Source organism: Bos taurus, chromosome 28 (assembly GCF_002263795.3).
Source record: "Bos taurus isolate L1 Dominette 01449 registration number 42190680 breed Hereford chromosome 28, ARS-UCD2.0, whole genome shotgun sequence".
Taxonomy (NCBI): Eukaryota; Metazoa; Chordata; class Mammalia; order Artiodactyla; family Bovidae; genus Bos; species Bos taurus.
The window spans coordinates 7,215,422-7,229,735 of record NC_037355.1 but is presented as its reverse complement, the minus strand read 5'-3'; the positions used below and the strand labels follow the sequence as shown (position 1 = coordinate 7,229,735).

Sequence of the window (14,314 nt, the reverse complement as noted above, 5' to 3'; positions counted from 1 at the left end):
TATGTCTGTATGTGATCTTCAAATGAAGTTAGAATTGGGAACAACTAGCCTGAGGATGGCAACCCACTCCAGTGTTCTTGCCTGGAGAATCCTAGGGACGGGGAAGCCTGGTGGGCTGCTGTCTATGGGGTCGCACAGAGTCGGACATGACTGAAGCGACTTAGCAACAGCAGCAGCAGCAGCAGCCTGAGGTGAAGAGGATGCTCCATGAAGATAGGTATCCTCTCTGTCTGTGGCTCACTGCATAATTGTTCTTTCTAGGACATCTGAAAAAAAAATTATAAAGTTTTCTCCTTTTCTTCGGGAATATTTTGAAAATATTAATTTTATAGAAATGGCTATAATTCTTAATTTGGGAGGGTTTGACATTCTCTAGGGCAGATGTTGGAGAAGGCAATGGCACCCCACTCCAGTTCTCTTGCCTGGAAAATCCCATGGATGGAGGAGCCTGGTAGGCTCCAGTCCATGGGGTCGCTAAGAGTCGGACACGACTGAGCGACTTCACTTTCACTTTTCACTTTCATGCATTGGAGAAGGAAATAGCAACCCACTCCAGTGTTCTTGCCTGGAGAATCTCAGGGACGGGGGAGCCTGGTGGGCTGCCGTCTATGGGGTCGCGCAGAGTCGGACACGACTGAAGCGACTTAGCAGCAGCAGCAGGGCAGATGTTGAAACAGTTACAATCATTACATTGTCAATAGAGTGAGAAAGCATACCTATTTTAACAGCTTTTATTAGAACATCCAATTAAGGACATTTGTTTGATAGCTGATAAGCAGTGTGAAAATACAAAAAGGCAAGTTTTATACAAAAACACCTGAGATATTTTGATAAGGCAAGGAACAAACTCCTCTGGAGGGGAGTGTGTTTATCTTTAGCATTTTTCTTATTCAACCATTGTTAACAGTAGTTCTGCTACACCTAAATTTCCAAGAAGACATTTAATAAAGAAGTAACTTTTCATATTTCGTTCCCCTATCACTTTATTGTTATCAGTATTACTTTTCCATTTTATTATTAGAAGTTTTCAGACGTACACAAAAGTATAGTGAACCTCCTTGTCCCCAAGGGGGGACAGAAATAATATTTTTGTTTGTTTGGAGTCTGAAGCTAAAAATAGTTTTAAAAAGGGGAAAGTTAATGTGATTTTGTCTTTCAGATTTTAGAAAGTGAACTCATTTCCAAAATAACTTTAAATTATTATGTAAATCCACTCTGTAATACATTTGGAATTAGAATTCCCAAATAAGTGCATTTGTTTGATAACTTATTATAGTTTAATAAAAGTCTCTTCCCCACTTTCCTTCCCCTCAGCAGCGTGATAGTCAATATTTAACAACAGGCTCTCCCGCAAATGTCCGTTCTCTGATGTGTAGCCGTAAAAGTCCGTTTTTCAGGCGTGTTTGGGCCCCTTCTTTGCTCACTTCCTCCTGTCTAGGTGGCCTCATCTGCATCCCCACGTTCAGTTGTGCCAGGCACCTCACACCCGTGTCCACCTCTGCCTGTCCTTCTGGCTGAATGCCGTTCAGCCAACTGCTGTTTGATACCTTGAGCTGGACTTTTCACACATACAGTGTTTGAAATGGAACCTCTTATCATTCCTGTAGGAGGTTATCCACCCTCCCCCACGCCCCTAGGTTCACTTCTCAGTGGATGTGTGTGATCCAACAGGCTTCTTTAAGCCTAAGACTTGGGAACCCTCCCTGGTACCTTTATCCATCACTCTCCCCCGCTGTGTTCAGTCTGTCACCACGCCCTGGAGTTGTCACTTCTCTCTGCACTGTATCCTGGCACTTGGCAAAGTGCCTGGCATCTAGTGGTTGCTCAGTAAACACTGATAAACTGAAGGAGTCCTGTGCTTCCTGTGTGCCACGGGAGCCCGAGGGTAGAGTACTTGGCACCGTAATAGTGATCAAGGCCACCACTCAGGGCCCATCTCTTCAGCATGCTTTCTGTCACTTAATTCTTCCAAACCAAAACCTTGTGATGGAGAGATACACCCTCCCCAGTTTACAAATAAGGAATCTGAGGCCCAAAGAGATTAGGTCTCTTGTCATAGGTCACAGAGCTAGACTGAAACCAGTCTGCCTATGTGTAGGAGTTTAGAAGACCTGCATTTAATTCTGTTGCCCTGCTTACTAGCTCTGAGATGCTGGGTAGGTTGTTTGACCTCTCTGAACTTAGTCGTCGTCTTAGGCAAGTGGGACAGTGACCATTCCTCGTAAGAATGGAGTGTTACAAGTGCCGAAAGCAAAGGAAATGGCGGTTGCTATAGTTGTTGTGATTATTTATGCTGTGTTAGCATGGAGGGCGGAGCTGTGCATCCCAGGCTGTGTGTGTGTGCTGGGCTTCCCAGCTGGCACTAGTGGTAAAGAACCTGCCTGCCAATGCAGGAGACTTGAAAGATGTGGTTTTGATCCCTGGTTTGGGAAGATCCCCTGGAATGGGAAATGGCAACCCACTCTAGTATTCTTGCCTAGAGAATCCTGTGGACCAAGGAGCCTGGTGGGCTACAGTCCATGGGGTCACAAAAAAGTCAAACACGACTGAGCAACTTAGCACACACACAGCCTGGGAGGCTTAGTTCCTGCCATCCATGCTAAGTCTGTTCAGTCATGCCCAGCTCTGCGACTGTACGGGCGGTAGCCTGCCAGACTCCTCTGTCCATGGGATTCTCCAGACAAGAGTACTGGAGTGGGTGGCCAGCATGCCTTCCAGGATGCTCATAATCAAGGTGGGGAGCCAGCTGCATGCTGAGTGAGTCGTGATGTGTGCTGTAACTGTGCTGAACACAGAGTCACTGTCTAAGCACAGAGGAGGGTGTGCTCAGCTCTGCCTGGGGAGTTGATGGAAGGCTTCTTGGAAGAGGTGATTTCTCCCCTCTTCAGCGCCATCTTTCAGTACTTTTAGGTAAACTTAATTTCTTTCCTGTCTGAACTCTCCTGGTTTTGTGAAAATCGTGGACCCTGCTTGTTAAGTGTTTTTTGTGTGTCTTAGGTTTCAGATCTGGATCGCTGCCATTTGTACCTGATGGTGTTAACTGAGCTTATAAATCTCCACTTGAATGTTGGGTGGAAAAGAGGCAACCCTATTTGGAAAGTTATTTCTCCTTTGAAAAATGCATCCATTCGGCATCTTCAGGAGATGGACCGTGGACAGGTAATCCTCTTTGCTTCAAGGCTTATAGTTATGTTGAATAAGGCATGCATGGAATACATACTTGACTATTAACAATATTTTGATACACAAAAAGCATCTGCCAAAATTTAATTTTGAAAATAATACCCTTTGTTCATAATATTTGATGAAGATTAAGACTCCTATCATAATATATAACATATATTATAATAATAGAACAACTCCTGTCATAATAGGTATATAGCAAAGATATGGTGTTCAGTTCAGTTCAGTCACTCAGTCGTGTCTGACTCTTTGCAACCCCATGAACCTCAGCACGCCAGGCCTCCCTGACCATCACCAACTCCGAGTCCACCCAAACCCATGTCCATTGAGTCGGTGATGCCATCCAACCATCTCATCCTCTGTTGTCCCCTTCTCCTCCTGCCCTCAATCTTTCCCAGCATCAGGGTCTTTTCCAATGAGTCAGCTCTTTGCATCAGGTGGCCAAAGTATTATTGGAGTTTCAACTTCAACATCAGTCCTTCCAATGAACACCCAGGACTGATCTCCTTTAGGATGGGCTGGTTGGATCTCCTCGCAGTCCAAGGGACAATCAAGAGTCTTCTCCAACACCACAGTTCAAAAGCATCAATTCTTCTGCACTCAGCTTTCTTTATAGTCCAACTCTCACATCCATACTTGACTACTGGAAAACCATAGCCTTGACTAGACATACCTTTGTTGGCAAAGTAATGTCTCTGCTTTTTAATATGCTGTCTAGGTTGGTCATAACTTTCCTTCCAAGGAGTAAGCATCTTTTAATTTCATGACTGCAGTCACCATCTACAGTGATTTTGGAGCCCAGAAAAATAAAGTCTGACACTGTTTCCATTGTTTCCCCATCTATTTGCCATGAAGTGACTTCAGTCAGTCTTAAAATCATTTGAGTGGATTTTCACTAGGTCTTTTTCCCAGGTACCCGTCAGGGACACTTTAAGGTGTCCACATTCAGCAGTGTGGTGTCGGAGCCTCCATACCTAGCCTTCTCCCTCATTTTCTAGCCTAGTCGTGCATAGCCTCTCCCCCTCCTTCCCACAGGACACCTGTGCTGCATTCCTGCTAGGCCAGCACAGGGCCTCCCAGACCACAGGCACGCGCCGCATCCTGCCTCATCTGGGCCTCCCCATGTTGGTCCTTCCGCTGAGAATGCCGTCCCTTCAGCATACACTTGCCGGTAGCTGGTCCATCCTTAATGTCCCAGCTCAAATTACACTTTCTCTTAAAGGCCTCGGATTGGTGTCTCATGCTTTCCTTCATTTATCTATTGCTTTTTATGCCTTCATTTTTGTACTTATTTCCATTTTACTTGTTTTTGGAATAATTTATGTGTATATGTCTTCTCCATTAGATTTTAGTACCTAGAGGCAGTTCTTAACATGATACATAATAAGATGTAGTGGTTATGAGCAGAGGCTTTAGAATTAGACTTCCTGGTTATGAATCCTGGCTTTATCCTTACCAGCTGTGTGACCTTGGGGAACTTACTTAACCTCTCTGTGCTTCATTTACTGCACCTGCAAAATGAGGGTTATAGGGTTGCTGTGAACATTAAAGCTAGCTCATTGGTGGTACACCTTTAGAACAGTACCTGGCACGTGGAAAGTCATCGATAAATGTTAGCTCTTGGCAATTAACACATGGTAAGGGTGTTTTAAAGTTGAGCTGAATCATAATCCAGTCTGGGCTGCTAATTAAAATAGCTCCTTAATTCCTTTAATAATCTAATTTTTGAAGTAGTTTTCAAGAAGTGTCCTAGAAGAAAATTATAAGGAGGGCTGATTAATCCTTCAGTATCCTATCTACTGCATATTAGTGTAATGAAGGGACATTGTGAGTTCTGAATGTGGACCAGAACCGTGAACCAGACCTCAGTGATCTTTAAAGATTGGCTTGCTTTCTTTAGTGATTCACTGAATTACATGAAGGTTAATAGAGCCCATATTATGCAACTCAAAAGTAACCCTGAATTTTATTTCCTGTATTGGCGGTGTTGCTGAGTAAAATTGATCTGTAGAGATACTCAGTTTACTTTGGGGGTGGCAGGGGCAGGTGTGGGATGGAGTAAGTACTAGAGGGTTCCTTTCTGTAGAGGTGTTAGTGGTGGACAGTACTGGGGAGAACAGCTTTGATCTCTCAAAGAACCTGTCCAGGTTTTTGCCTGCACTTCTAGTTAGAGATTGATTTTCTCTCTGTACGTACAAAGCCAGGCTATCTTGGTCTCCTTCCTTTGAGCTCCTACATGTAGAGTTCCAAGTGCTTTATGTGAAATAACCAGTTTATTTAATTTTCACAATAATTCTGTGAACTAGATTCTGTTACTGTCGCCACAGTACAGCAGAGTCAACCAAGGTGTGGTGTGTGTCCACAGTCAGCTGATGGTAAGTGCACAGTCAGGGTTCAGACCTAGGTTGTGCGGTTCATGAATCCAGCTCTTGTCAATAACTGCTGTGCTGCGTCACCTTGCCAAAAGCAGAATACAGCTGACTGAGGGAATTGTGTATGTATGTGCAAGGAGCCTGGTTTTTTCCTTTTTAAATGAATGGATGTCTCTCTCTCTCTCTCTCTCTCTTTTTTTTGGCGGCACCATGTGGCATGCGGGTTCTTAGTTCCCTGACCAGGGATCAAACCTGTGCCCCCTACAGTGGGAGTGCAGAATCTTAACTGCTGTACAGCCAGGGAAGTACCCCCACGTTTTGTTTTTAATTCTAGTTCAGCCAAACAGTTGAAATAAGACTCACTCATAGGAAAGTTGTATCCGAATTGTCTTTTAGTGTGAATTACTGAATTGCCATTGTTGTTGTTCAGTCACTAAGGTGTGTCTGACTCTTTGTGACGCCATGAACTGCAGCACACCAGGCTTCGCTATCCTTCACTATCTCCCTGACTTTGCTCAAATTCATGTCCATTGAGTCAGTGATGTCATCCAACCATCTCATCCTCTGTCTCCCCCTTCTCCTCTTGCCTTCATTCTTTCTCAGCATCAGGGTCTTTTCCAGTGAGTTGGCTCTTCGCATCAGGGAGCTAAAGTTTAGAGCTTGAGCGTCAGCCTCGGTCCTTTCAGTGAATATTCAGGGTTGATTTCCTTTAGACTGGTTTGATCTTGCTGTCCAAGGGACTCTCAAGAGTCTTCTCCAGCACTACAGTTCAAAAGCATCAGTTCTTTGGCGCTCAACCTTCTTTATGATCCAACCCTCACATCCGTACATGACTACTGGAAAAATTCATAGCTTTGACTGTGTGGACCTTTGTCAGCAAAGTGGTGTCTCTGCTTTTTAATATGCTGTCTAGGTTTGTCAATAGCTTTCCTTCCAAAGAGCAAGCGTCTTCATTTTGTGGCCGCAGTCACTGTCCGCAATGATTTTGGAGCCCAAGAAAATAAAATCTGTCATTGTTTCCACTTTTTTCCCATCTATTTGCCATGAAGTGACGTCACTGGATGTCATGATTTTCATTTTTTGAAAGTTGGGTTTTAAAGCCAACTTTTTCACCCTCTTTCACCTTTTTCTAGAAGCTCTTTAGTTCCTCTTCACTTTCTGTCTTTAAAGTGATATCATCTGCATATCTGAGGTTGTTGATATTTCTCCCTGCAATCTTGATTCCAGCTTGTGAATCATCCAGCCTGGCATTTTGAATGATGTACTCTGCATTATAAGTTAAATAAACAGAATGACAATATACAGCCTTGAGGTACTCCTTTTCCAATTTTGACCCAGTCTGTTGTTCCATGTCTGGTTCTAATTGTTGCTTCTTGTCCTGCATACAGGTTTCTTGGGGGACAGGAAAGGTGGTCTGGTATTCCCATCTCTTGAAGAATTTTCCACAGTTTGTTGTGATCCACACAGTCAAAGGCTTTAGCATAGTCAATGAAGCAGAAGTAGATGTTTTTCTGGAATTCCCTTGTTTTTTCTGTAATCCAGCAGATGTTGGTCATTTGATCTCTTGATTCCTCTGCCTTTTCTAAATCCAGCTTGTATATCTGGAAGTTCTCGGTTCACACGCTGCTGAATTTTTATTCCCACTTTGTTTGTTCACCACCAGTTTGTACAGAAATGGTACAACCAAGTGACGTATGTTGGATTTCCTTTGCTTTCCTCTGATATTCAGCAGCAGGCACCAAGCAGAAAAGATGGGCATGAGATTCCGGCAGACTGGAATTCACGTCCGTACTGGTTACAAAAGGTTGTCCCATTTCCTCCCCAGGAGCCCACACTGGGTAGACAGATTCAGAGAGCCGTTAGCATGGCTGCCTTGGCCATGGTGTGTGAGGTCAGCCAGAAGCCAGAGCTACAGCTGGACTCTCTGGATGTGGGTCCCCCAGAAACGTTCATCTCATCACTGCAGCTCAATCAAACTCTGCAGAAGCCCCACACAGAGGAGGAGAGCAGGTATGTTCACCACTTGGACAGCAGCATGTACACTAAAGGCTTCTTTTTGCTAATGTTTAAAAATCCACTTTTGTCTCGGTCATTGAGGTCATTAGTGGTCGCTCACCCTTACTTAAATAATTATTTAAGCTTTGAGAACAGGCTTCATTCAGATGATAATATATTATCACATTATTTATCTCTATTACTGGAAACCCATTAATTTTTACGCATTTCCTTTTCAGTGAATCATTTAAAGTGAGTGAAAACACCTGCTTTCAGAGTAGTTAGGAAATTGAGTTTTCTGCGGTTTCCTTGTTCTTTGGTAGACAGAATAATTTAATAATGGCTGTTTAATTTCTCCCCTTGCCCACTCCAGTACTCTTGCCTGGAAAATCCCATGGACAGAGGAGCCTGGAGGGCTGCAGTCCATGGGGTCACTAAGAGTTGGACACGACTGAGCGACTTCACTTTCGCTTTTCACTTTCATGCATTGGAGAAGGAAATGGCACCCCACTCCAGTGTTCTTGCCTGGAGAATCCCAGGGACAGGGGAGCCTGGTGGGCTGCCGTCTATGGGGTCGCATAGAGTCGGACACGACTGAAGCGACTTAGCAGCAGCAGTAGCAGCAGCTTGTAAGGATAGTGTACTACTACATGCAAAAGAAATTGAGACAGACCTAAGGAAGGATGGGGTTTGTGACTTGACTTTTTTGTCTCAGTTTTTTTGAAGAGTCATCATCTTCCCAAGGATGGGGGAAAATAGCTGCACAATATATTCATGATCAGTGGGTCTGCCTCTCTTTCTTGTTGAGAAAATGTCACACCCTTATACCAGCCTCAGAGGGTGAAATTCTGGAACCCACTCTACCTGCTGTTCCAATGGCAGTAAGGACTTTGCAGTCTGCACTGGAAGCCCTCACAGTTCTTCCTTCTGAGCAGGTCTTACCTGTGTTCCATTGTATGAAAATTTTGGTTCCCAAGGTAAGATATAGTGAGACATAAATTGAAGAATAACCATTGGAACAGACATCAGTTTCTGAAATTGTGATAAATCGTGTGTTTCTTTCTTTTTATTTTCCCCTACCAGCTTCTGACCACCTCTGAATCACTCTGCATAGAATCTTTTGACATGGCATGGAAAATCATAGCCTCTTTAAGCAACACTCAGCTGATATTCTGGTCTAATTTTAAAGCTTTTGTTCAGTTTGTTTTTGATCCCAAAGTTCTTACCATCGCTGCGAAAATCAAGGGCCAGGCATATTTCAAAATAAAAGAGGTAACTTTTTAAAAATTGAGATGAAAACGCCCATAGGATTTAGCATCTTAACCGTTTTCAGGTGTACTGTTTTTCAGTTGTGTTAACTTTATTTGCATAGCTGTGACAGATCCGAGAATGTTCTCATCTTGTGGAACTGAAACTCTGTCCCGTTAAACATCTCCCCCTTCCATCCCTCCCCACACGCCCCTGGCAAGCCACCATTCTACTTTTGGTTTCCATGAATCTAATCACTTTAGAGAAAAGAGGGAACTTTTTGTTTTCATTTTAATTTGTGTAGCCTGTAGCACATGAGGAAGAGGAGAGGTATATTTGTAACTGCATATTAGTTTGTTGTTATTTTTTCATTCAGTCAGTAAATATTTTGAATCTCTTTTAGTGTCATACGTAAGAACAAGAAAATCTGTTAGATGTAAAGGAGTAGGTGCAAAATGGTAGCCCGTGCACCATATCTGCCTTCCAAATAATTTGGTTCATCTAATCAAGTTAAAAAATTTTAAATAGTTGGCAGCTTTTAAGAATTGGGAAATTTGCACAAAAATCTCTATTTCTTCTTCTCTTGGAAAATTGCATGATTGGCCAGCCCTGGTCATTTCTACATGAGAGCAGCGGCTGGGTGTTGCCTAGTACTTGACTCATCCAGGTGGGCACACCCTTTCTGCTGCTTCACCCCAACCTCGGCTTGATTTCTTCTGGACCCTGAGGGCAAATCCAGGTGCCATTTGTCAGTGCATCTGTGCCTTTGCTTTTCTCGCACAAAGAAATATTTTTTTGAATATAACCTTATTGAAAGGTCTTTCTGGTTTCTGGAGCCATCTGTGTTTACAATCACTGATGCACAGGAGGGGACACGAGGCAATGGGACTGCATCGTGCCCGGGATGCACATACACTCCCGATCCAGAGGGGCCGATGGGAAATAAGTCTGTATATTGCCCTGCCGTCACTGTGCCGCCTCTGTCCTTTCCTGCCACACAGTGCACACTCAGAGATGGTGGCTTCTTTTGCTTTGGGGAAAGGGAAGCCTTGGCAAGTGTAAAGAAAACTGAACATGTCAAGGGTGAGGTGTGTCTTCTGCCTTTCATTCTATTTACTTTGGACAGTTGTTCCTCTGGGAAAGTTCTGGGTGAAATCAGTATCAATAACACTTACTTTTAGTATTAAGAAATGAAAAATTAGAATTCTGTGATTGGTTTTCATCTTTCAAACGATAAAGTTTTTAATTTTTTAGACTATTTATGATTATGTTGAAACTATCATTTGAAGCCATTCAAGTAACAAGTTTTGGCAACACAGATTAAAAAAAAAAAACTTGATTGATCAAATGATAAAGTAACTATTGTATTTTATTCCAGGTTATGTACAGGATAATTGAAATGTCTGCTATAAAAACTGGAGTCTTCAATATACTGATAAGTTATTGCTGCAGATCTTGGGTAGTTTCTGCTTCAAATGTGTCTTTATCAATTGCTAAAAATTACAGTGAACTTGTCCTTGAGGCATGTATATTTGGAACCGTGTTTCGGCGTGATCAAAGGTAAAAGGTGCCATTATTGCAGCCTCTCATAATTTTTTATATTAAGTATCTATTTGGGTAGAATTGTGCCTTTATATTAGCGGAGAAGGCAGTGGCACCCCACTCCAGTACCCTTGCCTGGAAAGTCTCATGGATGGATAAGCCTGGTGGGCTGCAGTCCATGGGGTCGCTAAGAGTCGGACACGACTGAGCGACTTCACTTTCACTTTTCACTTTCATGCATTGGAGAAGAAAATGGCAACCCACTCCAGTGTTCTTGCCTGGAGAATCCCAGGAACGAGGGAGCCTGGCAGGCTGCCGTCTATGGGGTCGCACAGAGTCAGACACGACTGAAGCGACTTAGCAGCAGCAGCAGTGCCTTTATATTAAGATTTTCAATTAGAAAAATATTACTTAACTTTTTATTTGGGACTTTAATTTTTTTCCTCTAAAACTTGTTCTTTGTTGCATGTTTTTTATGGAAAGACTTATTCAGGATGTACAGACGTTCATAGAAAATCTTGGACATGAGTGCGCAGCAAATGTTGTTATTGAAAAGTAAGTGTGGTGGGTCTTCCCATCTTGCTATAATTGGAATATTCAAAATGTAACATATGAGAGATATTCTGTGTAAGATATTGCATGAGCCTTCACAATTGTTAGAAATTATATTCCCTTACTAATATATTTTCTTCAGATCTGTCACTGTTTACTGAAATTTGATAAACTTAAAAATTAGTGCAGAAGTCCAGCATAAATAAGAAAATAACTATGGGAAGCATACAATCCCTATTCCCTTCTTTCTCTGGGTGGAAGATTGATCATCAGAGCACAAGTTTATTCTTTTTTGGTTAAAAATCACTATTTAACAGTCCCTATGCTCACGCAAAAATAAAACTAGTTGAAATAGACTCTAAACTTTTGATGTCTGGGATAAACCAATGATCTAACACTGAAATCATTGAGGTTTTTAAAAAGTTTTTATTTTCTCATGTAATTTTCAAAACTGTGTGTGTGTAGGTGTTTATAAATAGTATTGTCATGAGTTTAGAGTTTAGGACAATAAATGATAATTGTGTCTAGTTACCAAACGTGTTAATTATTCTGAGAGTCATACCTGTGTTTTAAACCGTCTGCCACTCTTCATTAAATATATACATTTGTCATTGCTCATTGTCTTAATTAATTTTTTGTTTTCTTGGCTGCCTTAGTATAACAATAAGTAAAATTTTTCAGTTGATGGTTCCAAAATATTTTGATTTCTACTAGACAGGCATAGTTAATTTAAAATAACACTTGTTCACATTATAACAGTTTTAATGGACTTGGAAATGCTCACTAAGAATTTCAGTGAGTTTATCTTTCCACATTTGGATACTGAAAATGCTGGGCTGCTCAGCACACAGTGCTTCCTGAGTTTGCCGTTCACTTAGAGACGTGCATTCACAGCACACAGTGAGAACAGCATGATGCTGATGTGCATTCTGGCCTCTGGGCAGGAGGTGTCTGTGGTCTTCCAGGAGCCGTGTCATAAGCTGCGATCTCTTTTGTCCACAGACAAGATATTATTGACCCAGTATCAGTGTGTGCATTGTTTTACCAGAAGTCTGGGTAAATTTGGGTTCTTTCAGACTTTTTGTACAGGCACTCCTGTTAATGCATTTTGTTTATCTTCCACTGTCTATCCTAAATTTACATTTATCCTAAATGTTTATCCTAAATTGTCATTAAATATGAAGCTACTTAAAGTTTTGATATTTCAAAACTAACATCTTACATGTTTTTTTTTTTAAATTTTGAAGATGTATTAACATCATCTATCATTTTATATATTTTAGTACCAAAAGAGAAGACCATTATGTGAGAATTTGTGCTGTCAAATTCCTGTGTTTATTAGATGGCTCAAATATGTCTCATAAGTTGTTTATGGAAGATCTTGCAATCAAGCTATTGGATAAAGTAAATATGCTTTGTTTTACCTTTAAGTATCTTAACTTACTTAAAGCACTGGCAGTGACATAGCAAAAGTAAATGTAGCATTTGACTGGGTTTAGGCAAAACGGACCATTAAAGCAGGAGAGGGCTCTGATGGCGCAGAAGGGCTCGCTGCTGCGCTTCTCCCGTGTCCGGTGTTGCCCTCACCTGTTCATTTACTCCTGTCTTAGTGCTGTTTGCGTCACAGTGCAGGTCCCATTTTTCCAGACTTACGTAGTCAAAGGGCCTGGAGGACCCCACGGACAGAAGAGCCTGGCGGGCTACAGTCCACGGGGTCGCAAAGAGTCAGACACGACTAAGCAACTAACACTTTCGCTTTCAGTGTGTGGCTAACATCTCAGGCTCTTCTCGCCCACGTGACCCCCGACCTCCCCTAACTGGGCACGAGGAGAGAGAAGGACATTTCCAAGTACTTTTCAGATTAAGCACAGGTGTATGGTTCCTTTTCTAATTTTAAAAGAAGTTTAAAAAAAACAAAAGTGGGTAAATACATTGTTTTGAAAGGAAACTTTAAAAAATATCATAAGAAAAAATAAAAAGTGTCATAAGAAAGTGTCTTTTTTATCCTTCTACCTTTCAAATAATAGGCTCCTGTGCCCAGTTTATACCTTTTAAACTTGAAGTTGTCATTGATTTTGTTTTCATTACAGATTCAGTGGATAGTTTAACATTGATCCCTCCCTCCCTCCCTCCCTCCCAGGATGAACTGGTGTCCAAATCAAGAACTCGATACTATGTCAACTCTCAACAACACAGAGTGAAAAACCGAATTTGGCAGATTCTGCTTGTACTTTTCCCCAAATTTGATCAGGTATAACGTTAAGTATATTTGTACCTCTAAGCATAATGTTTTCATATGGAACCTGTTATATGCTTCTTTAAAACTGAGAAAGTAAGCTGCTTAAAATAGGTATTTCAGTTCTTAAAGTTATTCAGAAGTTTTTAAATAGAATATTAAGACAGTTAGGTGTCATGGAAGTAAATTGGAAACTGATTTAAATGGTCCCACTTAATATATTCTTCCATTAGTATTTTATTATAATATTTTAACATATATTTATGCCACAATAAAACTTTAAGCTGTGTTTTTTTTTTTTAATAGTGACTGTTTCTTAATTAAAATTAATAGCCATTCACAATGGTTAGGACTTCAGATTTTCACTACTGTGGCCTGGATTTAATCCCTGTTCAGGAAACTGAGATCCCACAACCCACGCAGCATGGCCAAAAAAAATATTAATAGCCATTTCCAAGTTGATAAGACACTAGATTTGAATTGTTCCCATCACAAAAAAAGAAATTATTATGTGACATGATAGAGGCATTAGCTAATGGTCTGCTAATGACCATTAGCAGATGGTCATACTGTGGTAAATAAATGCATTGCATCAACATTCTGTAAACCTTCCCCTTGTTATATGTTAATTATAGCTCAAATTTTAAAATTAATAATGATAACAGTTTAATTTGTCAACTTTATTTTTCTCAGAATTTCTTGAATAAGATTATTGACAAGATTTTCCAGGCTGGCTTCATCAATAATCAGGCATCCATAAAATATTTTATAGAATGGATTATTATACTGATTCTTCATAAATTCCCTCAATTTCTTCCGAAGTTCTGGAACTGCTTTTCTTATGTAAGTAGAGGAATTGTTTTCATGTTTTTTAAATGAAAAAAGATTTGGCCTATGTTGGGAGATTGTTTCACTTTATAGATTTTTTCCGTTGCCCTGCCCCTAATATACTGACATCCTAAATTGTGTTCGCAGGATTTGAATTAATTTAGGAGACAGAAAGCTCTGGCATTTATCTTGAGTAGAGCATAATTTTTATTTGAGAGTTTTTCTATTCCAATGAAACAAAGATGGAAAAGGCTTCTGTTATTAAAACATGTGGGAAATGGGTGCCTTCTATATTTTTATTTACCGAGCGGTGTCTTTGTTTGATCTTAGAGATAAGAACGATGAGTCTGCCTTCTAT

The 14,314-nt window shown here is 41.1% G+C and overlaps 1 protein-coding gene across 5 annotated transcripts in view; it reads left to right on the top strand.

Moving 5' to 3' along the window:
- TARBP1 (TAR (HIV-1) RNA binding protein 1) overlaps positions 1-14,314 on the top strand; it is a 68,663-nt gene that overhangs the window by 39,608 nt on the left and 14,741 nt on the right. For all 5 annotated transcript variants that reach the window (XR_009493231.1, XR_009493230.1, XM_024986915.2 and 2 more), the window contains exons 14-22: positions 2,998-3,159; positions 7,381-7,565; positions 8,266-8,527; positions 8,634-8,822; positions 10,177-10,358; positions 10,824-10,895; positions 12,176-12,296; positions 13,033-13,143; positions 13,822-13,971. Coding sequence is in view for 3 of the 5 variants with exons in the window: in XM_024986915.2 (XP_024842683.1) it covers positions 2,998-3,159; positions 7,381-7,565; positions 8,266-8,527; positions 8,634-8,822; positions 10,177-10,358; positions 10,824-10,895; positions 12,176-12,296; positions 13,033-13,143; positions 13,822-13,971 (1,434 nt within the window). In the remaining 2 variants the exon portion in view is untranslated. The remainder of the gene's footprint in view (positions 1-2,997; positions 3,160-7,380; positions 7,566-8,265; positions 8,528-8,633; positions 8,823-10,176; positions 10,359-10,823; positions 10,896-12,175; positions 12,297-13,032; positions 13,144-13,821; positions 13,972-14,314) is intronic.